General features: G+C 43.1%; 1 protein-coding gene across 2 annotated transcripts in view; it reads left to right on the forward strand.

Annotated features, from left to right (window-relative positions):
• AFF3 (ALF transcription elongation factor 3) overlaps positions 1 to 25,039 on the forward strand; it is a 574,404-nt gene that overhangs the window by 258,125 nt on the left and 291,240 nt on the right. For both annotated transcript variants that reach the window (XM_060309207.1, XM_060309208.1), the window contains one exon: positions 7,340 to 7,387. In XM_060309207.1, coding sequence (XP_060165190.1) covers positions 7,340 to 7,387 — 48 coding nt within the window. The remainder of the gene's footprint in view (positions 1 to 7,339; positions 7,388 to 25,039) is intronic.

Raw genomic sequence — 25,039 nt, forward strand, 5'->3', positions numbered from 1 at the left:
ATTTTTGTTTCTAAGAAATTATATTTTGGCTTTATAAATTCTGACTTTTTGCTTTATAACTATTTCATTGGTTTTCTCTCTTTGTTATTTTCTTTTTCTGCTATGCCTCTTTGATTTTAAATTTTCAATTGCTTAGCACATTGGTTTTTTTAAAAAAAAATAATGAAAGTTTTTAGTGTATGAATTTACCTCTAAGAATATCTTTGGGAGCATCCCATAATTTTGTTTTGCAGTATTTTTATATTATTTTCCTGTAAATATGAAGAGTTATTTATAGTTGATTTTTATAGTGATTTTTTTTTTATTCCAAGAGTTCTAGGAGATTTTAATGTCTACCCTGTTTTAATTCATAGCTTAAGTGTTTTGATAACTTGTAGCTAAAGAGTCTGGGCTATAAAACAACTGCTTTTTGGAATTTTTTGAAGCTCTTTTATAGCTCAGTATATAACCACTTCAGTAGCTATTTCATGTGTGCTTGAAAACTTGGGGTTTCCTCATAATAGTCTAAGTTCATGATATCTTTCGGTTTGTCCTTATTTAATTTTATTTTCAAGTTCTCTATCTCTCTTATATAGTTGGGATCTTGTTTTGGTATCCTTTGTCTCTTAGGAAAAATAGGGCTGGGCTAAAGATGTCCAACCGTAATAATTCTATTTTTTTCCTTTTTCTTAGCATACCTTATTTTGATGCTCTATTAATGCCCTATTTTTTCCTCATTCTGTGTTGTACTCTCCAATTCATTTTTTTTTTTTTGCTATGAACTGTTCTTTAGTTGAAAATAATATCACCACTATTTGCTGTCATTATGTTTGCATTCTTATGATATACTTTTTTTTTTTTTTTTTGTGGTATGCGTGCCTCTCACTGTTGTGGCCTCTCCCGTTGCGGAGCACAGGCTCCAGACGCGCAGGCTCAGCGGCCATGGCTCACGGGCCCAGCCGCTCCGCGGCATGTGGGATCCTCCTAGACCGGGGCACGAACCTGCATCCCCTGCATCGGCAGGCGGACTCTCAACCACTGCGCCACCAGGGAAGCCCTATGATATACTTTTATACACCTTTCCTTTTTTATTATTCTTTTTTTTTTTTCTCAGTGTATAAACGTCTAAGCGGTGGTGACAGTAATTCTGAGGGATAAAACTGGATGTGAGCAGCAGAGCAACAGGTGAACCAATTGGCTGAGCACACTGGGGAGGTCAGGAGTGGGGACCCAGGAGGGATGAGACCCGTCTCCGGCTCTGGCGATCAGGAGCAGAGTGTAGCCTCCAAAGGGGAAGTGGGGACTTCCCTGGCGGTCCAGGGGTTAAGACTCTGCACTTCCAATGCAGGGGGCACTGGTTCAATCCCTGGTTGGGGAACTAAGATCTCACATGCCGGTGACTGTGGTGCAAAAAACAACAACAACAACAAAAAAGCCATGCAGGCATGATCATTCCTAAAAAAATAGCACTTGTAAAAAAAAAAAAATTGAAGAAAGAAAGAAAAGAAAAGAAAAGAAGGGGGAAGAGTTAGGTGGGCATAAGACTTGCTGAGGAGAGGACTGGCTGACACGCTCCTGACCTCAGGTGACCCTGGCCTCAGGTGAGGCTGGTGCCACAGTCAGTGGATGGAGCTTCACATAGACTTGCGATAATCCCTGGATTCAAGCTTAGATCCTCGCCCAGTGCTTTGGTGGCACTGATGGGACACCTAATTTCTTTGTACCTCAATTTTTCTCTATATCAAAAATAGTAAGACTTATTTAAAAATATGTCTGTAGAAGTATTCAAGAGTGTGCGTGTGATAAACAATGTCTAAATGTTTGAGGACCTTTCGAGTGCTTGCAGACAGACAAGGGTACTGTGACTTTAAAACAGTATTATTTTAGCGTGAAGGTTCCGCCTTCAATGTGTCTGATGAAGAGTTAAACTATTTTTGAAAACAGGATATGTGCAGCTTCATCTCCTCCATAGTGAAATGACATTTCCCACTGATTGGATCGAGCCTTTTCTCCTTAAGCTTGGCTGGCTTCTTCCAGCGCTGTGTGCGTGGCATGGTAATTAGGGGCTTAGGTTCTCAGTGGCAGGATGCTCCTGGCTATTTCTTGAGCTATACTTACCCACAGCTCCGTTCCTCACACTGCGCTGGCAGAGCGTGTGGTGTGTATTTTTAAGCGGTAAGATTTGAGGAAATCAGTTCCATGGAAAAAGGAACGTGATCGACAAGGCTTGTAGAGAAGGAGAATCAGCTGGGGTTGCTCGCTTTTAATTGAAGTCTAGTTGGAGGTTCAATGAGGTGAGGCTGTTATGACAGATTTCAAAATGTAATGATAGGAAGAGGGGGTGGGTTCATCAGAGTCGGAGTAAATACAGAGCAACAGCTCAGCAACCCAGCGTGAAGCAACAGCTACGAACCCTCACAAAATGCAGAGTAATTAAAATTGGCGTTGCACAGCCCTCCTCAGTGGGTACCTTTCCAAGGAAAGCAGTGACTTTATTGTGGAAAAATATAAACACAAATTTGGAGATGTAAATTACATGCATGTTTTAATCCTGTTCATAAACACTGAAAGTTTTTAAAATGTAAAAAGAATCAAAGTGCACAACTGCAGCTGAAACCAGATTTGAGAAGGATCTTGAGAAAGAAAGAAGGTGAAAGGCCCTTCAGTCTCCCCGACCCTCACACCCTGCCCATCCCAACCCTACCTACCCATCTCCCCCCCAACCCCACCTTTGTGGATTCGGAAAAGAAGAGATAGAATTCTGCCCTCCAGTGTCTGAGGACACAAATCCTTGTCTTTAATTTGTCAGCATCACAGAAGAGATGGTTAGTGTTAACCCTTTCTCTCCATTTCCTCTCCTGCCTTAACCCTTTTGGTCTATGCGTGTGATGTTTGAGGTTCATGAGTACGGTCCACAGTGACTAAGCATTGGATAATTTGCAGCATGGGAATGAAGGAGGAAATTTATCCAAACACTATCCAGATTCTTCCATTTCCATACTTTAAGCACGAGAGTGACCTCAAGTAGAGCCAGTTCTAAAGGTTGAGCTTGGAGAAATAGCATTAGATAGTAGAAAACTGACTGCAGTGGTGTTGAAGAAATGTATGTGGGTTCTACCTTGACTGTCCTTTGCTGCCAAAATGATTTTGGACAAGAATCTTCACTTCACTGGGCCACAGTTTCTCCATCTAAGCTGTAAGATTCCTTCCATTTCAACCTTTCTGTAATATTATGCCTCATGGATCCACTCCAATCTAAATAGGGCCTGGAAAATTCAACCCCAATGTGGTACCCTTCCCCAGGTGGCCCCAGGAGTCAGAAATGTTCCAGACGAGGGCCAAGATTTTCCTCTGCCAAAGCTCCTCCACTCTGTAATTTAAAGCCATGTCTCCCTGAGACTTTTGTAGGAAGTCTTTTGTCCTGGCCTCAGTTCTGCACCTGCTCAGCTGGGCAAGGGACCTTCCCAGGAGGGAATGACCTGATGTCTGGCCAGACCATCAAAGTTCACGGTTGGAGTTGCCATCGAGATGACCCACTGTAATAATTCTGCATATTTCATCTACATTGATGAGGGAAATATTTAGCAGAGCTTTTATATTCTGTTCCTCTCTCAGTGTGTTCCCTCTTCAGAGTAGGGTAGTGGAAATTTATAGGATTATGGGGAGAGATACTAAGGGCCACCTGTCATTGAGATAAATCATTTCAAATGAAATTATAGTGTGGTATTCAGGGGAAGCTTAGTTTCAAGGAACGAAACACATCAAGAGTCTTTGTAGTAAGTTGTGTACCTGGGTGAGTCCACCAGGAGAGCATGAAGTCAAGTTTTCCTTGATTGATTGTTTTAAGGTGGAAAATAAAAAGTACATTGAGAATTTAGCATCTGCTCTCCCAGTATATTACATGGTAGGAAAGGGTTGGGATTTGGAAGCACGGTAAGAGAAATGGTTGTGGGTTTGAAGATTCGTTTTCCAGTTCGACCACTGATTCCCACCTGAGCTCTGAAGGAGGTCAGTTCAAAGGACCCTTGAGCCCTGGCCTGGCTGAGGCTTCACCACATAGCCTTTGTGATGGTTGCCTCTGGCTGCCCTGAAAAGGAAACAGGGTTTGGGCTGGTTTCAAAAAGAGCTCTCTGATCTAATTTGATTGGAGTAGCAGAGCGGTGAAATTTCCAGAGCAGTCCCAGGAAAAGGCATTGGGAACAGAAGTTGGGGGTGTATTAGATGTATGTTGCCAAACTGGAACTTTTGGGAAAACAGGAGAAGGGATGAATATAGGAAAGAGGAATGAAATATTAGTAAGAAGCTTTGGGTCTTCTAATCTTATCACGATATTTAACACTGTTTTTCTTGTTTTATAAGGATAGACATATATGTTATGTTCATGCACTGTTAGCAACAGTAGTTGTGCTTTGCACATTTCATTATTGATTTTCTTAATGATGAGACTAGAAAGGAGTAATTTATACAAAGACAATATACCTGTTTTAACTAAAACATCAAATAATCCATAAGGAAATAAACTTCACCTAAAAGTTCTCAAACTGTTGGATTAAAGTCCTAAATATAAAAACCCAAACTATAAAACTCTTAAAAGAACACATGGGTACATCTTTATAACCTTGGATTTGGCAATGACTTCGTAGACGTGACACCAAGAGCAAAGCAATAAAGAGAAAACTAGGTAAATTGGACTTCATCAGATTAAAAATTTTGTGCATCCGTGAACACTATCAAGGGGGTGAGAATACATTCCAAAGAATGGGTAAAAATATGTGCAGATCATGTATCTGATAAGGTCCTAGTATCCAAAATATATAAAGAACTCTTACAAAACAATAAAAAGTTAACAAACCCAATTTAAAAGTGGGCAAAAGACATTTCTCCAGAGAAGATACACAAATGGCCAAAATGCACATGAAAAGATGCTCAACATCATTAGTCCTTAGGAAGATGCAGGTTAAAGTCTCAACACAGTACCATTTTACACCCATTAGGATGCCTAGTATACAAAACACAACAAAACCAGAAAATAACAAGTGTTGGTTAAGATGTGGAGAAAGTAGAACCTTCATACATTGCTCGTAGGAATATGAAGTGGTACAGCCAGTGTGGAAAACAACTTGGCAGCTCCTCAAAAGGCTAAGCATAGAATTGCCGTATGACCCACCAATTCAACTTGTAGTTCTATACCCAAAAGACGTGGGTATTCAAACAAAAACTTGTGTACAGATGTTTATAGAAGTGCTATCACAACGGCCAAAGTGGAAAAACCAAAATGTCCACCAACTGGATAAACAAAACGTGGTCTTGTCCATACGATAGAATGTTACTCAGCCACAAAAAGGAATATAGTAGACATAGGTTACGACATGGATGAACCTTGAAAACATTATCCTCAGTGAAACCAGCCAGACACGAAAGGCCACGTGTTATATGATTCATTTATATGAAATATTTAGAATAGAAAAACCCCTAGTAACAGAAAGTAGATTAGTGGTTACCAGGAGCTGGGGAGAGGGAGGAATGGCGACTTCCTGCTTAAGGGGCATGGGGTCTCCGTTCAGGGTGACGAAAACGTTCCTGAACTAGATAGTGGTGACATTGTGAATGTATTTAAGGCCAGGAAATTATACCCTTTAAAATGGTTAAAATAGTAAAGATTATGTTATGTGTGTTTTACCATTTCCAGACTCTATAAACATCATAGAAACTCTGGTAATTTGACAAACAGATGAGCTCAGGTTTGCTGAGGAGATGCATATATTTGAAGTACAGCCTTTGGGACTGGGGAAAGCTTCTGGAAGAGAAAATGTGCATGACTGAGGATGAGTCCTGTTTCCTGGCCCAGACTTGCTGTTCTGTGGCCTGGGGCGAGTCATGTAAACTCTCTGAGCCTCAGCTGGGAGCCTTGGACAAACCTTCTATTTCTGGGCGGGAAAAATCTCAGTCACTTGTGGGACCTTCTCAAGCCTCACACACTTGCATTCACCTTGGCCTCTTACCGTGTGAAGGGTGGAGTATTCCTGATGGAATGCTCTACTACCAGGAAGAGCGGGTGGGGGACACACACAGGGGTCTGGGAGTGTGAAAGTACACTTTCTGGTAGCGCCTTTGTAATACTGAGAAGTCCTGGAGCTGGTGGTGATAGCGCTCGCATTCCTGGGAAGGGCAGGAGGTAGATTCATTCCTTCCTTCCTATGCCGCCCACTGGCAGATATCCACACTGAAAGACACAGAGCCCCTGAGTGGGTGGAGTGTCTGTCCTAGAGGGAGGAGAGATCATTCCAGAGTCCGTCTGTGAACTGCAGTTGTGGTGAGTGTGCTGAAGAAACAGTAAATGCTGCGTGGATGAGTATTCCAGGGCTAGGGATGCTCTGAGGGTCATGGTTGACCTGCCTCTGAAGGATGACTTGGAATGAACCAGGAAAACCAGGAAGGTGCAGACCAGCATTCCTGGGGGAGAGAGAACCGTGAGGGGGAAGGAAAGCAGAGTGGGCTTGGGGAAGACATCGCAAAGAAAGCCTCGTGCTGGAGGTCATGCTGAGTCGTGGTCAATGTCATTGAATTAAAAGAGCAGGAAAGTATTTTGCTGAGACCACAGTAGGCACTTGTACCAGCAAATGCTGCTTTCTCGTCCCCACAAAACTACCTCCTGTACTCTGGGAGTACGTTACCAGCAGTAACCACACAGCATCTCTGAAACTGAAAATGGTCCCCAGAGTTGGCTGTGACCTGAAGCCACCGTTCCTCGGAGCCTATACCATCTCCCCAGCACAGGGCAGTGTGGGTTACAGAACCAGTGGCTCTGGAGTGTGACACCCAGCCTACCCTGAGGGTGCTGGGAGAATGTGTCTCCTTTTGGTCTTTTGGGTTTGGGCCCATCACCCAGTAAATCTAGGCTCTGAGGATGGTAGAACTACCAAGAGTTTCACTTGTATTCGGCAGGACCATTGCATGTATTTGGTGGGTGGACCGGATCCATCTTTGTGGTGTAGGCCACATTTGCTTCCACACTTTGATGGAACCCAAGGTGAATGGAGCTCGTACCTGCCAGTCATGTGCTGTACTCCTAGGAGCCTTCCCTGCTTAGAGTTGACGTGGTTGGAGGGCCCAGCGCTGCAACTCTGGGGCGTGTGCGATGCTCCCGGCCGCCCTGTCCACGGTGCAGCGGTGGGGAAGGGAGGATGGTCACAGCCTTGATTGGAGTTGTCCCATTAAGGAAGGGAGCTCATCTGTAAGTCCTACTGCAGGCAAGGCCCCCTGTCCAAACTCCATTAAATTTGGAGGCTTATGGGTCATTTCTTCTCTGTAACCATGAGTCTGTTCTATCTGGCTTAATGTTTTTTCCCTTTGCTTGCAGGAGAGTAGATCTGGAGAAACCAACAGCTGTGTTGAAGAAATAATTCGGGTAAGGATATTCTTTTACAAATCTTATCAACTGGTTGACATAGATTCCAAATAGAAGGAGGTGCAGCTGCAGTGTCAAAGTGAGCCCGTTGTGCATGTGTTGTCTGATCTTTACCCTTTCTGAGGGTAATCACCTAAGTTGCCTAAATAACAGTACTTTACAAAACAACTTCTAAAGCTTCTTTTAGAAACCTAGGAGCTACACCTTAATCTGGTCTCTTTGCACAGGCTTGGGTGACACTGTATGAAAGGGATCAGCTGGAAGACAGAACAACAGAGTTGAGATGAAAAATATGATTGTGTTCACATTTGGATGCCCCCATTTATCACCCTGCTATTTAAAAACATCTTTCAATAGTCTGTGCTTTCCAGTCAGGCAGGGGTTGCCTGGTTATTTTTCTCCCAAACTTAATTAGAATCAGAAGCACTCTGACAAAGAGGTGATGCTCCGTGTTGAAAATTTATTTCTATGTTGTTATGCGTGTTATTATTTTGCCTGTTTGTCTCTGTAGGCCTGTCCTTTTCATCATCATCCTCTCACGCGCACAGCCTCTGTGAACTAGTTTCATGCGCAGATGCACTTAGGCTGGGCTGTTCTGCCATGTTAGTGTTCTCCTGAGTACTCAGAACTTATAATCAGGATGTCCTCTTCAACCTATATTTTATCTTCAATCATATTTTTCATCGGAATAACCTAATAATTGATAGCTCTCAGAAAGCTGATATTACACTGGGCAAAACACCAAGGCAAATCAGACCAGATGGTGTGGCAATTCTCTATAAAGAAAAAGAAAAACTTTATTTTAATATGTTTGTAACTTTTGGGCATCCTACACACTTTTTCGTGAATGGCTAGTGAATTACAGTAATATGGTTATGTGGTTTAAAATTTTACATTAACCATCAAATTGTTTTCAGCGGTAGGATTTTTATTTCTTCCTGGAAAGCATTATTTCCTAAATAAATTTTTTCACTCTCAAATGGATTAAAATAACTCATTGAAGTTTGATTTGATGAATTCATAATGATTTTTGTTTTTCTGGGAGAGATTTATATAGAAAGCAGTTGTCAAAGTGTGGTAGCTTCATTTCTGGCATTTAATTATACGTTGTATAAAATACGTGTTGTATTTTACATCTAAATTATCTCTATCTTGGGGCCTTGTTTCAGGTTAAGCACAGATAGTGTAAAATGCAGATGTACTTTTCCTATTTTTCTCTTTTAACATACTTTCATGTTTGGGGTCCCAATATTCAGTGTTCAAGCCATCTTCCTTTGATTGGTTATGGTGTTTATATCTGCAAAATGATAATACCACAACACACCAATCCCCTCTTTGGTTTCTCTGTTTATGTTTAAAAAATCCTACCCCTTCTCATCCTTTCTTATCTTTTCTGAGGATATGGAAGAACTCTGTTGTTTGACCTTTCTGTCCTATATTCTAAGCAGGGCTTGAAGTTTATAAAGAGCTTGAGTGTTTCTCATACCATAACGATATACTTTAGAGAAGCAGTCCACAACCTTTTCGGCACCAGGGACTGGTTTTGTGGAAGACATTTTTCCACGGGGGTGGGGGGATGGTTTTGGGATGATTCAAGCGCATTACATTTATTGTGCACTTTATTTCTATTATTACTACATAGTAATATATAATGAAATAATTATACAACTCACCGTAATGCTGACAGGAGGCGGAGCTCAGGCGGTAACGCGAGCGATGGGGAGCGGCTGTAAACACAGATCAAGCTTCGCTCGCTCACCGCCGCTCACCTCCTGCTGTGCGGCCCCATTCCTAACAGGCCACGGACCAGTAGTGGTCTGTGGCCCGAGGTATGGGGACCCCTGCTTTAGACAGTGCAAAATTCACTTCAAATAAAACTGAATGCTGGGGCTTCTCTGGTGGCGCAGTGGTTGAGAGTCCGCCTGCCGATGCAGGGGACACGGGTTTGTGCCCCGGTCTGGGAAGATCTCTTCCACGTGCCGAGGAGCGGCTGGGCCCGTGAGCCATGGCCGCTGAGCCTGCGCGTCCAGAGCCTGTGCTCTGCAACAGTGAGAGGCCCGCGTACCGCAAAAAAACCCCAAAAAAACTGAATGCTGTAGTCAAGAGTTTAAAGCATTATGTATTTTTTTCTTAAGAAAGCTGATGAGAGCCTGGCACCCCAGCCCCACTCTCCTACCTTCCCATGATACTGACCCCCAATCCATCACACCACGGGTGCCGCCCCTGCCTGCCTTGAATCAGGCGTGGAACAAGAGGAAAGGCCTGGACCAGTGAGAGAATTGATTTATGTGTACGCGCAGGGTCAAGGGTAGGGGGGATGCTTCCTCCATCGGAAGACAGCTGAGCTCTGAGCTCCACACTTCCCAGAGCTTGTGAGGAGTGTTCCAAAGAGGAGATGGTATAGACTGGGAAGTGATGGTGGTACTGGTGCTGTCATGTGAGCATCTTTCTCTCCCCTCACCTGGCAGTCTAAGGTGTTAGTAGTGCTCTAACTTCAGGAGCTCCTAGAGGATCATGTCTGTGTTCCCAGTTTTGCCTGGAATGTTTTTCTGGCTGTCACCTGCCTCTCACACCAGGCAGCCCCAGGATCGTCTTCCCCTCTTATCCTAAGCATCTCCTCTCCTGCAAACACAAGCGCAGGGCGCCTTCTCAGTTACAGCCTGTTGGATTTGTTGTGTATCTGTCACACATCAGTATTCTTCCCACACGGTGGCCCTAATGTTTGGAATTTAGAATTCACGATTTTGTGGAATGAATAAATAAATGAGTGAGTGAGTAAAAGAATCCTCCAAAGGAGAGTGATGAGTACCGTTGTGATGGCTCAGAGATTCCCTTTGCTATAAATCACAGACAAGATGTACTGGCCTTTTTAATGCTCGGTTCCTGTGAACCGTCTTTGTGGAGCCCAATTTTCCTTACCAGCATCTCTCCCCTTGGAATCAGCTCAGGTAAACCTGATGTCAAGGTCACCAGAGATGCTTCCGACTTGCAGCCATCTCGTTGTAAAAAGGCTCTCTCTTGTTGTGGAGGAAAATCAGGGTCATGAAAAATACCTTAAAATTATGAAAATGGAGGTGGTCATTGCACAAGTGTTTGCATGCCCTTTCCATGTGGGAGGTACTGGAAACAGCGGTGGGTCAGAGAGACATGACCCCTGGCCCTTTGGGAACCGACAATGTGCTGGAAGAGATAGATACTAAGTTTTTTTTTTTTAATCTCATAAATAAATGTATAATGTGAATTGTGGTAAATACTCAGGGTTTTATGAGCGCTTACTCTAGGGTATATTACCGAATTTGGGGTCAAGAACTACTTCCCTGAGGAAGCAGCCCTTGAACTGAGCTGGAGGGTGAGTAGGAAAGCAACCTAAGGAAAATGGTGAAGCTTCCAAGCAGAGGGAGTGAAGAGCTCAGCTTGTTAGAGACCCGGGAGGGAGAGAGAAGGCCCGCGTGGCTGGAGAGCAGGTGGGAAAAGCCAGGCAGGAGCGGCCAGTCATGCTGTGCTTTCTCAGTCACATTCGAGAGCCTCTAAGCACAGGGGAACCGGCGAAGGATTGGAGCTGGGAGCGGTGTGATCAGATTGCACCGTTCTGGCTGCTGTGAGGAGTGGCTTGAGGGGAAAATGGAAGAGGAATGTGGGGCTGATGCAGGCTCCAAGCGAGGGATGCTTGGTGGAGACACGGGAAGATTGAGGGAGATGCTGTGTTGGGTTGGGGAGAAGAGGACATCCTCTGTTAATTTTTAGACGTGCTGAGTTTGAGGTGCCTTTGTGATGTTCAAGTAGACGAGGAGAATGTAGAGGAACTCAGAACAGAGGTCTGAGCTGCAGGCCAGCATTTTGGATGAATTAGCACATGGGCAGTAAAACCACAGAAATGGGTACATTTGCCTGGAGAGAGACTTGAGGCTGAGAAGCAGTGAGGGCCTGAATTCCACCATTTCAGGGGCAGGGAAGGGAGGAAGAGCCACTGGCAAACGAACATGAGAGGGAGTGACTAGAGAAAATGGGGACCGTGGAAAGCCACAGAATTCAAGGAAAGAGAGTTTCCATCCAACAGGGTGCAGAATTTCTGAGAGGACACGAAAAGATGAGGATCGAAAGCCACCCAACGGATTGGACAACAAAAAGGTCGTTGGTGACCTTATGGAGAGCTGTTTCTGTGGAGGAGAGGGGGCAGGGTCCAGACTGGAGAAAACTGAGAGGGTGGAGTCCCTGAGTTTAGAGACCTCTTGTGAGGAAAGGCAGTGGTTTCCGTTCCATTTGTTTCCATTCCATTTATTTCCTACACAGTCACGACCACCAATGAGGATAGGCTAACATTTATTGAGCACTTACTGTATCTGGGACACTCTTCCAAGCTTCTTGCATGTGTTTTCTCATTGGACCATCACAACTGCCTTCTGTGTAGTTGGGAACTATTATCATCCCCATTTTACAGAGGAAGAAACTGAGGCGAGGGGAGGTTAAACACAGCTCGCCAAGGGAACAGCTACCACATGGTAGAGCTGGGATGTTAACCAGCACCACCATCTGGGACCAGCACCCCCTCTCTCTTACCTGCTGTGCTGTCTTATTAAAGGAAGAAGCCCCCCCCCACCCAGCTCATTCATGAAACCACTCAGGCATTTTGCTGGGAAAGGGAGGTTTCCCGTTCCCATGTGTGTATGATCTGAAAGTGCCCGATCACGCGTGTGTGCACTTGAACTTAATGGAGGTTTTATGGCCAACGTCAGCAATCTCACCTTTGAACTTCTTTTTCCTCCCCCTCTCTTATTTTTGCTGAGGTGACTGTTTTCAAGTCATTTGAATATTACATTATGTTCTCCAGTATAATTATTTTTTATCGTCACTCAGAGAATTTCAATCCTGGGACCTAGTAAATCTGTGTATTACTGCAAAATTCATTTAGGAGATGGGCACTAAGGGCTGGGAGCCCTCATTGCTGACATATGTTTGTAACAGACAGTTTTCTGTTACACTGTGTTTCATCCCTAAAGGCTCCAGTGCTGTAATACTTAGGTGCTTTCCCTAGCATTACCCATTAACGTAGAATGGCATTAACATTTGTTCAGCAAATAAAATCCATTTACAACTTAATGGGGGTGTGCAGGGCTGGAATCTAGAATGCACAGATTTTATGCCGCACAGCTCTAGATGGTGTTTATTGCCGAGCATTCCTCATAACGTAGGGAGCCTTTGTCATAAGAGACCAGTGTTTGGAGATCTGGTTTGGATTTAAAGGATGAATTTAGAGACAATCTCAGTGCAACATCTGAGCAGATTATCTTCTTGGCTTTCATCTTTAGTCACTAATTTAATTCCAATTTCCTGTGAAATATTCATGGCGACTGTCTACGTAGAGTTGCCTTTCTGTTGTTATGAAAGGAGTAACTGGGACTTGTTTAAATTCTGGAGACCCAAACCAATTTCCTGACACTATAATTGAACGGATTTCCAGCAGACAGAGGGAACTCCTTTTCCTTGGTTTTCTAGAAACTAAGGAGCCTCCTAGGCAAGATTTCCAGTTGTGATGCTGGGAGATCTGTGAGTGAGGAGAGCGTTGAGATTACCATCACATGGGACGCACGTCGTCATGGCCCCCTCACGTGTTCAGACCCTGGATGGTGAGACAAGAGAAACCTTGTGCTTAAACGTCTACAGGCTCCGTAACCCACATGAAAATATATTAGCCACTCGGAGAAAATAGAGAACAAAGGGACAACTTGTTTTAAGTGACCTGTTTGGGTCGTTTGCAGAGCTGGACCTAGGTCAAATCTCCCGTTTCAGACCAGACAGGCGTTTCCTGCCTCATGTTGTTTTTTTTTATTTTATTTTATAAATTATCTCATTTGTTTCAAGTAGTAAAGATTTTATTCATGGCAAAATGAAGCCCACAAGTGGCAAAATCAATCCGGGTATAAATGTAGAGGAGCCTGTTTATATATCCCATGACTTGTCATAATAAAATCGAATCAAAGCAAAAGTAAACCTGGTGGAGGTCTAGAGAAATTCACCAAGCAAAAGCTACATGTTTTATCCAAGATAAATGAGTTTCACTGGGTAGTGTTTTGTTTTGATTTTTCTTTTTGCAGTTGGCCACTTGGATGGATAGAGACAGCAGGAACACAATTTATGTCTTATTTTACATCTGTAGGTGCATTTTTACTAGATGTTATTATATTTGTCCTTTTGGCTGAAACCAAAAGCCCTACTTAAATGACTCCATTTCTCTTCCAGGGGCGTCCTGGTGCCTGTAAGGGGTGTGCAGCAGCCTGCCGCTTGTTTCAGGGCCATTTGGCTACACTTTGTAGGCTTTGTGATGACTCTGGAGGTGTCCAGTTTGTAACAGAGGTGGGGCGAGAATACTCTAATTCAGAATCTGTTCCGAGCCCAGAGGCTTTGGGGTGATGGCCACAGGGACCGTGGAGGTCTGGAAGCTCCCATTGGGAGTGAATGGCTTTGCCTTTCTGTTTTTACCTGTCTCCTTCTGATGCACACGGTTAGACATCACAGAGGCATTTACAGAACCAGGGGTGTGGAAGACCGAGGGGATGTTAGCAGCCCAAGCAGCATATCTTCTGTGGGAATATACTCTCTGCCCTCATAGTCAAGGGTGAGTTCTGATACCGCAGTCAATATCTTTGCCTGGGTGTTTGTCATTATCTTACTGTGAAGGTGCCGACTGGAAGACAGGAGGAGGTGCACACACAGTGTTAACAACAGCTGGATGCCACAGGCCGTCACGGAGCTCACGGTGCCGTGTACCTCCTGCTGTGCCCAGGCTGGGACAAGGGAAGCATGTCAGTAGCCAGACTGCACCATGGGCGGGGTTTCCAGCAAGGTCAAAGGCATACCTTCCCCATTTCTCGTGAAGAAACTTGGAGAACTTCAGCGCTACATTAGAGGACTGAGGCATTAAATATACTTGATTTTTAAAGTTGTCTGTTGCTCTAGCCTTGCAAGGTACATCCACCGAGCAAAGAGATAGTGAGACTGGGCTCAAGACAGAGTCAGATTCTTGGAAGTCCTCTGCAGAGCCACACGTGCTCTGGCCCCATCTCTCACCCCTGCCCACCTCTCACTCTGTACATGGCTTCTGCAGGAGCGGCACCACAGCTCTCTCCCTCACCTCCGGGCTTCACGCATGCTCTTCTCTAACCCCAGAGCACGCTCTGTCTGCGCCTGACCCCGAACACCTGACTGTTTCTTGCTTATCTTCCAAGCCTCACTTAAGATGTCACTCCCTCCAGGAAGCCTTCCTGATTGCCAGAGTCTGAGTTAGATGCTCTTGTTCTATATTCCCCAAGTACCCTTTACTTTTATCATAGCACTTATTGTACTGAGTCGTAATTGTCTTTCTTAAGCCCCATTAGGCTCTTACCATCCATCTCCAGGGGCTATCAAACTGCCTGGCATGTAATGGGTGTTTAATTAATGCTGAATAAATGGATGAGGAATAATGAATGAATGCCTTTGACCTTTTGCTCAGTGTCTGTTTCTCCTCTCCACCCTGTTGTCCTTCCAGTCCTCCAACAAAAAAAAGATTGAGGTGCTGTCCCCCTGAAACATAAGCTCTCCAAGGACGGCCGAGATTGTTGGGTTACCTGGGAGCATTAGAACATTCTACATTTCGCACAAATTCAAGAGAGATGAGAGTTCAACTAATAACTCCTGAGGGTTGGAAGTGAAAAGGCATCCCCAGCTACTGCTGGTATCCATGCCAGAAAAGCTCAGACCTTTTGTGTCTGCCACTTGTAGTCTGATTATCTTTCATGAAACTGAGTTTTTCATTTTGATAGCTAATGAATGTAATGTACAAGTTGAAGAAATCAAGATAATAAATTTGCAGGGATAATTTGGTTAATTACCATATTGCTGCTGGTGTAATCGAGGGAGGGAAGTCAAAGCTATTTCCACTGCTAATATGCTCCGTGTAAAGCAGTTCTTGGAACAATTACCCAAAGTTATCAACTCAAGACATACATTTTAAAATTGTACTTATTACCATGAAAACCACACACGGTGTTCTCTTTTTTCAAATGGAGGGTTGTGAAATTACACAGATTTGCTGCAAATTACTATTGTACACATACAGGAAAGTTAAAAATAATTGCTAAGATCGAAAGTGATAATTTGAGGATTGACAAGATACAGGCCTTGAAAAATTAGAACCTCTATCTAGATATTAATGATATCTTTTAAGTAAGACATAATTACCTGTAGTTCTTACACTCATAATTATTTAGATCATTATAATGGAAAAAACTTAGAAACCTGATTATTCTTTTGCCATTTCATTTATGTGCTGTTTTATGATTTCTGATATATTTGGTTTATAGTTATGCAGTTTGTGTGTTTTTAATGGTTGTTGGATGCAATGAGAGGTAAGTATTTTAAAAATGTAGGGGTTGAAACTCAGGACGTTTTTCATGACTTTTAGAACATGTGCCCGTATTTATCTACAGGTGGTTTTGTTCTGATTTTGAAAGCTGTCCACACACACAGCCCACAGTTTCAGAATAGGTAATCCAGTTTGGGCATTCTTTTTTTTTTTTTTTTTGCGGTACATGGGCCTCTCACTGCCAGGGCCTCTCCCGTTGCGGAGCACAGGCTCCGGACGCGCAGGCTCAGCGGCCATGGCTCACGGGCCCAGCCGCTCCGCGGCATGTAGGATCTTCCCGGACCGGGGCACGAACCCACGTCCCCCGCATTGGCAGGCGGACCCCGAACCACTGCGCCACCAGGGAAGCCCTAGTTTTGGCATTCTTTAAGCTCCTAAATTAACTGGTTTTTGTGCCTGAGGCATTTTCCCATTTGCACATGGCTCCATTCCTGGGCCCACGTGTAGCCCAGAAGTTCTGGAGAATCGCTATGCTTGGCCTGCTTCTGAACACCTTTGGTTCTGCTGATGAACTGGGAAACGTACACCTCTTCCTGTCTCTCCAGATACAGTAGTCCTCTTTTATCCGAGGTTGCAGTTACCCATGGTCAATTGAGGTCTGAAAATGTTAAATAGAGATTTCCAGAAATAATTCATCAGTTTTAAATCATGTGCTGTTCGGAGGCAGGTGATGAAATCTCGTGGCATCTTGCTCCGTCCCACCTGGGATGAGAACCGTCTCTTTGTCCGGCGTATCCCGTGCATCTCGGTATCTCTCTCGGTACTGTGTTCAAGTGACTCTTATTTTAGTTAATAATGGCCCCAAAGTGCAAGAGTAGTGATGCTGGCGGTTCTGCTCTTCTCTGCCTGTGCCTAATTTATAAATTAAACTTTATCCTAGGTATGTATATATAGGAAGAAACAATGTGTGTAGGGTTTGGTGCTACTTGTGGTTTCAGGCACCCACTGGGGGTCTTGGAACATATACCCCCTGGATAAGGGGGGATTGCAGTATTGGGCTGGAAAATAATGTCATATCCTGACACTAGCTGATTTATTTCTTACAGCTTCTCCCTCTCTCTTTCCTCCCACTAAAAAGGTGTACCTATTTATGCAAAAGTATATCTTTCTCTCTCCCCTGAATTTCCTAAAAAGTTACAGGCGTTGTAACCCATGGGCAGTTTGCTGTTTATTATTACAACTTTTTCATTACAGCGTTTTCATTTTAATGCCTTATTTTTAATTGTAATCCTAAATCATGAGAGGTCTGTGGTTCTGTAGAATTAAAAATACTAAAAATTTTATATTCTTCTCCTTTTTTTTTAAAAAAAAAGTATTTTTCTGTGAACATTGATTAGGCTTCTGAAACGTGATTAAAAATCCTAAGATCAACATGCTTATTATTGACATATTACGCATTAATTTAAAACTCTATGCCTCAGCTACTTGTAAATATCTTTTTAATAATCTCAAATATAGATTTATTTTTGCATATGAAGTACATATTTTCTAAAAATCACCCTGGGATTCTATAGTAATTTAACAGTATCGATATATTTATATCTGCATACTTTATGAATCATTTTAGCCTTCCCTTCTCTGGCAATAACTTGTGATCTCACAGTATTTTTGGTCAGTTTTTAAACATGTTTTTGAATTCAGTTTAACAGTGTCTATCTGGGTGGGGGAGAGGGAATGATAGGCTTTCATTTATTTTTCTTATTTTTTTGCAATTTTGGAAGATATTTTATTATATATAATTAAAGAGTACTTTTTTGGTAAACATACTATTTTTAATAAAATATAATCTATAAGGGCAAACAAGAATCAAGGATATGATAAAATATTGATTAAAATAAATCCTACTCTTTCCTTTGTAGAATATAGATTATTATAAGTGGTTACTTTTTATTTTCCAACTTGGCAACAGTTTAGTACGATAAGCCCAAGAGAAAAGTTAATATATTCAAGATATATTAATATCTGAGTTTGAATACGCAAAGTATTTTTAAAAAGTAATATTATAAAAATGAAAGTCCTTGAGCATATGCTGACAGGACAGGCTTTTAAAAATAGAACCTTTCAAGTTAGCTAAAAATGTTAGTACAGCTTCTGAAAAATGACCGAATCCCCCAAAACCTACCCAGGCTGCTTCTCTGGAAACCAAATGACAGTCTTTTACCCAGCTTCAAACAGGAAAGCCATTTGAAAACTCAGCTGCAGATAAACTAGAGAGAAAGAGGAAAAGGGAGAAAGAAAATCTGGCCATGATGCATGAAGAAGATGGTGTCGCGAGAGGTTCCCTCCAGTGAGAGCAAAACCTCCCCTCTGGGCTGCAACATGAGCATTGATCATTCTGACCTTTCCGCTTTCTATTTCCTTGGTTTTCTCAATGAAGTCTCTCACTCAGCCCTCCACCCGCACCCCAACCCCAGACTCTGGAAAGAGGCAAGAAATGAACACTGAGTTCTTTTGGACGTTCCCTGGTTATTGTTGTATGAAATCAGGAGATCACTGTGACATGAATACAGACTCAAGAGCAGATTCCCAGCAGGTTCAAAACAATGTAGATGGTGATGGGGGGAGGGGGGGACTCATGGTAACTGGAGTCATCTAGAAAGATCGTCAGCAACCCTTGGATAGTTGAAATGATTAATCACTTCAGCACAAAAGAGCACAAAAGGAGATTTGTTAAGAATAAGCGGGGGACAGAGTGCTACCTCCAGGGGTGACAGGCCTGTCTGCTTAATAATGTATTTTTAAAGTGTATGCCACATCAAAAGCCAAGCACGTGCAAATGGAGGAAAATGGAAAGAAAAAGCAGTGGTCAGAATACTTAGTGCATTAGAGCAAATGTTTCCGAGATCAGATTGGCAATAATTTTGATTGGAGCATTTTTTAAATGCATTCTTATGCCCCACCCAACCTCCCACCCCCAAGGTCTTAGCAGCCCTGGGAAAACTCACGGTCCCTAGAAGGATGTGTGCTGGACCTTTTATCACTAAAAACGATAAAGAGCCCATCAAAGCAATATTGTGTGATAGCCCCCCTTTCTTTGAGGTGCAGGGGTCTCAATCGTCTCCTTGGACTAGAGCAAACTCCATGAATGAGAGCAGCAGAAGCAATAATGATAGCATGGCTTAACACGCATTGATGGCTTTCTGTGCCCTCGATGTCTGTTATCTCCTTTAATCCTCACTCTAACTCTAGATGATGTCATCCTCATCTTCCAGAGCAGGAAACTGAGATAAGGGGAGGGGAACACATAGTAAATAAGAGACATGGTTAAGGTTTAAACTCCAGAGTCCAGAGCCTAAGTTCATAAACCAGATAGAGTGATTTTTTTAGAAGGCTGGATGTTTTCAGTACGTAAGACTAGGCAGATTCTTCTTGTGGGGAGGCGTCAGGACTCTTGTGTTCCTGCCACCTCTTTCTCACGGCCTTGAGGACAGGAAAGGATGCTCATGGCTGTAGCCGTTGCTTTAGAAGCCACACAGCGTTTCTGAGGAGTTAGATGGAGCACTGATGCCTGCGGTGTGGCCTAAGGGGTGCACAGTGAGCACAGAAGTACCTTTTTTTTTTTTTTGCGATACGCGGGCCTCCCACTGTCGCGGCCTCTCCCGTTGCGGAGCACAGGCTCCGGACGCGCAGGCTCAGCGGCCAGGGCTCACGGGCCCAGCCGCTCCGCGGCATGTGGGATCCTCCCGGACCGGGGCACGAACCCGCGTCCCCTGCATGGGCAGGCGGACTCTCAACCACTGCGCCACCAGGGGAGCCCCAGAAGTACCTTTGATAGTTCCTTACAGATTGGTCTTGAGCGTGTATTCACCTGTAACCTAGTTCCTGGTAGTACATCTTGAAGGGCCAGCTGCTTCTGCATCAGCCTGTGTTTTGCTACCTTCCATAAAGCTCCATGTTACTGACACCACGTGCTCGTATTACCCTTCGTAAGAGCCCCAACAGTCAACACTGTCCTCCTCCCCAGGAGAGGGGTGGGTGAAACTGTAGAGTCAGAGGCACCGAGAGGTCCAGGTGGCCGCAGTCCGCACCCCTGGCTGCACAGGTGTGAATTTTCACTGTCGCTGGAGGGAGTTCTTGCATCAGACGCTCTGTCTGACAACGGCTCTGCCGCTGACCAGCTTGGTAGCATTGAGTCAACAGAGATTTCAGTACAGTGCACAGTTTGCAAAGAAGAAAGCTATAGTTCTTGCTCGTTATTTGATGTGGCTGTAACATCTGTTGCCAGATAAATTTGTGGATACAAACATCATCGTGAATCAGCATACCTAACCAAACGTTTTCCTTCATCAAACGCAGTTCTGGAGGTAAACCAGTCTTGCAAATCTGTGATTGAAATCAGCCTTTTATTTTGGAACTGATGACTGTTAGCTGCCATTATTCTCATTAGGCTAATCAAGTATTTTCAGACTCGTTGGAGATGAGGTTCACTTAAGGAAATCTCAGTCTATGAAATCCGGTTGTAGAGTATTTGTGAGATTAGCTCTTTATTGCTAAGAAATCATTGTTTTGCTAAAGGACTCCTGCCTACAGGAAAGGATTAACCTAGGATTCATAGCAAATTCCCCTAGATATCTAGAATCTAGATATCTGCTTACAGCTTTTTTACAACTTAGCATGACTAGAAAACAAGGGTGTTGGAATCACTTTGAGTTTGATTTGACAAACGACAAAATGTAAAGACAATGCTTCCTTGGAATAAAAATGAAAGCCAGTGGGACATTATAAATCACTTTACAAAAATATCATTTTTTTTTTTTTTTTGTACAACTGTTCAGGTGCGCACACTAATAAGCAAAGCGGCTGCAAAGGGAATAAATGCAGACTACACCCCCTGGTGGAACATTGTTTGATAGGTGGTTGATGGCGTTTTCTCTCTTTAAATAGAGTTGAAGTGCGTATTTAAATTTCTTTGCCTTCTTAATTATTGTAAACTACGTTCATTTATGTCAATTTATGCCTGTTAGTTGCTTCTACAAGTATATGGTTATACCAAGTATGCCTAATTATGAATCAGATTACCCAGGCAAAGTCGTTTTTATAATATATGTTCTAGTCTACTGTGTTTCTAAAGACTCCTTTTCAGAGCTCACAAAGGATTAAAAATTATGCCTAGCTTCTAACTTATAGGAGTATTTTCACATTGAAATAAACTTGGTAGATTGCTTGGAACAGCTGTCTTGCTTATTGGCAAATGACATAGAACCCTCCTACTTAAATATAAATCCTTCCCATGTTAAGACTTATCCAACTGATGAGGAGAGCAGAGTAAGACTCAGAAATCTGCTTGGGCTTGGAAGGACAGTGAATTAAAATAGTGGAAGTCTTTAAAGAGGTAGGTTGAGAAAATCCCCAGCTTCCACATAGAGCCTTAAAAGAAGACACAAGAAGGGAAATGGGTGGATATTCCTGTACCACGTAGGAAGGATTGTATCTTTTCAATATTGTGTTTTTCATTGACATACAGATTTAATTTCAATTAGAATGTGATTGCCTACATTTCTGTATGATTTTGTAGCACCCAGCAGTATTCTCAGTAAGTCCTTGAATGATTTATTGAAAATCTAACTTCATGAAAAAACTGACTCATTCAATTTTTAAAGACATCTTATATATCCTTTCAAGTATGGGACTTATTACTTGTTAATTATTTATATTCAACACCTTGAGTTATTACTATAAAAAAGTCAGTGACCCCTAGCATCCAAAAATGAGTAAGAGCTGGAATTTTACGTGTAGAAAATTCAGGTCTTCATGGGAACTCAAAGGCATCTAAAATTATAAACTGTTTTTACATCTGTTAGGAATCCACTCTTGAGTGGATTAGGAGTTTATAATGATACCTGTGGTTACTTGAAAATGAAGAATTGGGCATGCACATTCAGCAGAGTCAGTAGTGAGTTTTCTTTTTTTTTTTCAATTGGGGTATATTTGTTTTACAGTCTTGTGTTAGTTTCTACCGTAGAGCGAAGTGAGTCAGCCATATGTATACATATATCTCCTCTTTTTTGGATTTCCTTCCCATTTAGGTCACCACAGAGCACTAAGTGGAGTTCCCTGTGCTATACAGTAGGTTCTCATTAGTTATCTATTTTATACATAGGAGTGTGTGTGTACGTATATGTGTGTGTGTGTGTCAATCCCAGTCTCCTTTAACGGATTTTCTTCTCCTCCTGTGGCAGCAATAACATGTGGTTGACCCAGGCTGGTTGTATGGCTCAAAGGAGATTAAGGATTGCACACAGCTTGGTAAAGTGCTATTAAAAACAGCAGTGTTTCAGCTCAGAGCTACAGAAGGTAGAGAGCTGGAGAGAGCACCACTTCCACTCTTACAAGAGGAAAAAAAAGCCAGAGAAAGCGCACATTAGCTACTTGTATTAAACCCATGAAAGAACTGAGGTCGCAAGGCAAATGACCTGAAATGTGAAGGGAGACAGGCACCTTCAGGGAGAAACAGGACTTGAGCATCTGCTTGTAAGGGACGCCACCCAAGGCCATGTAAACCAGTTAGAAGAAACTTGTATGATTGGCAAAGGTGAACGTGGGCTCACAAGAGGGCACCACAAGCACAGGGGAGTTTGCACTCTTCTGCAGGCTTTTCTTCCCCCAGGTGCTCATAGGGAAGACCTGGGAGCAGGCTGGGAGGCCTCACCTGTGGTGTTGGCTAGGGGAAGGGAATTGCAGCCACTGCTGAACCTCCACCCAGACCCATCTCCTCTTTCTCTCCTACTGATCACAAACCTTAATCTGTAGGAAGAAGGGCACAAAACTGCAGCCTGAGAGCCCTGGTGGGTCCCCCTATAGCTGGAGGAGAGGAATGGCAACCATCACCCAAACAACGCACGCCCTTCTCCCCTGTCATTCCTTAATCTTCAGGGGTTAGGGCAACCAGAATGCATCCTGAAGTCCCTGTGGGAAACCCACTGTGTCGGCAGAGTCTGGGGTTTTTTTTTTAGAAAAAACAAAAAGCTCTACCCCTAGGGAAGGGTCAGGAATATGTGCTTCCTAACGTTACATTACATCTGGAGGAAAGCTACACCACCAAGACTCATGTTCACAGCGCCCAGCTAACACCAAGGCTTAAGCAAAACATCAGAGACCGTCTTCTTTCCCCGGCTCTCCAACCACTGCACAGACTAGCACTGAGTAAAAAGAAGAGTGGGATACAACTGGGAGAGCTATGCAAAGAGAAGACCCAAAGCCTAGTGGGAGACTCATAGCCCAGCAGAGAGCAAATTCACATCCAGCCCAACCCCTCATTAGATTAACACAAACCTCCACACTGAAGACCTAACGGAAGGAAAGGCATTCTCATCTCCAAGAATAGAACATACTTCCCTCAGAATCTCCTGTCTTATACAACATGTTTGGTGTTCAACGGAAAATTAGGAGACCTATAAAAGGGTAAGAAAAAGCACAATCTGAAGGGACAAAGCAATCATCAGAACCAGACACAGATATTAGAACTATCAGACACGGAACTTAACTGGCTACAATTAACATATTAATGGCTCTTAAGGAAAAGGCAGACAGCATGCAAGATCACACCGATAATTTCACTAGGGTGATGGAAACTGTAAGAGATGACCACATGAAAAAAGTTGATAAATGAAAAAGAGATGAAGAATGTCTGTAATGGACTCATCAGTAGGCTGGGCACAGTTGAAGAAAGAATCCATGATCATGAAGATAAATCAACAGAAATTACTCAAACTGAAAACAAAGAGATAACAGTATAAAACAACAACAAAAACAGAACAGAGCATCCAAGACTGGTTGGATAATATTAAATGGTCAAGCACATGTAACTGAAATTCCAGAAGGAGGAAAAACAAAGAGAACAGGGCAAAAGAAATAATGGCCAAGAATTTTCCAAAATTAGTGATAGACACCAAACCACATATCCCAGAAACTCAAGCTCAGAGAATACTTAGCAAGATAAATACCAACACACACACATGCACACAATCACACACACACCCTAATGTATATCATATTCAAACTGCTGAAAACTGAAGACAGAGACAATCTTGAAGTCAACCAGAGAAAAAAAGACACTTTACCAACAGAGGGACCAGGATAAAAATGACAGACTTTTCATGGGTAACCAGGCAAGCAATAAGACAACAGAATGCATCTTTAAAGTGTGAAACGAGGTGAGGGGGAACCTCAACCCAGAATTCTCAACAAAAATATTCTTCAAAAGCTAAAGAGAAATCGTTTTCCAGGCAAATAAAAACCGTGGGAATTCATTATCAGATCAACCAGACAAGAAGTGGTAAAGGAAGTTCTTTAGGCAGAAGGAATATGATGTAGTCAAAAATTCAGATCTTCCCACACAAAAATAAGAGTATCAGAAACGGAATAGATAAAGTAAAACAGGCCCAACAGCATGTAGTAAATGCTAAAGCCTGGCCTTACACCGAGTTCCTTTGTTTACTGATTAAAAGGCAACCATTACGTACTATTTAACAGGTAGGGAGTTTGAGCTTGGAAAGATGAAGAAGTTGTGGTGGTTAGGGTTGTACAAGAATGTAAATATACGTAAGGCCACTGAACCATGTACGTAAAAATGGTAAATTTTACATCGTGTGTATTACCTCAGTGAGCAACTGTTATATCCAAGAGGTGCTCCACAGCATGCAAACATACAGCAATGTTTTCCCTCTCATTTTCTCTCTTTTTAAATTTAATTTAATTAACTTATTTATTCTTGGCTCTGTTGGGTCTTTGTTGCTGCGCGTGGGCTTTCTCTAGTTGCGGCGAGTGGGGGCTGCTCTTCGTTGCGGTGTGCGGGCTTCTCATGGCGATGGCTTCTTGTTGCGGAGCACGGGCTCTAGGCACGTGGGCTTCAGCAGTTGTGGCTCGCGGGCTCTAGAGCGCAGGCTCAGTAGTTGTGGTGCACGGGCTTAGTTGCTCTGCGGCATGTGGGATCTTCCCAGACCAGGACTCGAACCCGTGTCCCCTGCATTGGCAGGCGGATTCTTAATCACTGTGCCCCCAGGGAAGTCCCTCATTTTCTCTTGAAACCCTTTTCACAAGCTACTTCTCTCCCTGCTGATGAATGAAATCTCAGTAACTCCCATGGCTTTTCCAGATACTACTCGATGATTTTAAAGTTCTCTAGTCACTCTTAGTGACAAAATGTTTCACTTCAGTAATTAAAGTGCCCAGTCACAAGCCATCATCAAAGCTCTGAACTTCATTTAAAGTTAAAGATTTCTTTCCCCCAACTTGGGTTTCCTGCAAGCTGG

This window comes from Globicephala melas, chromosome 12 (genome assembly GCF_963455315.2).
Source record: "Globicephala melas chromosome 12, mGloMel1.2, whole genome shotgun sequence".
NCBI classification, from domain to species: Eukaryota; Metazoa; Chordata; class Mammalia; order Artiodactyla; family Delphinidae; genus Globicephala; species Globicephala melas.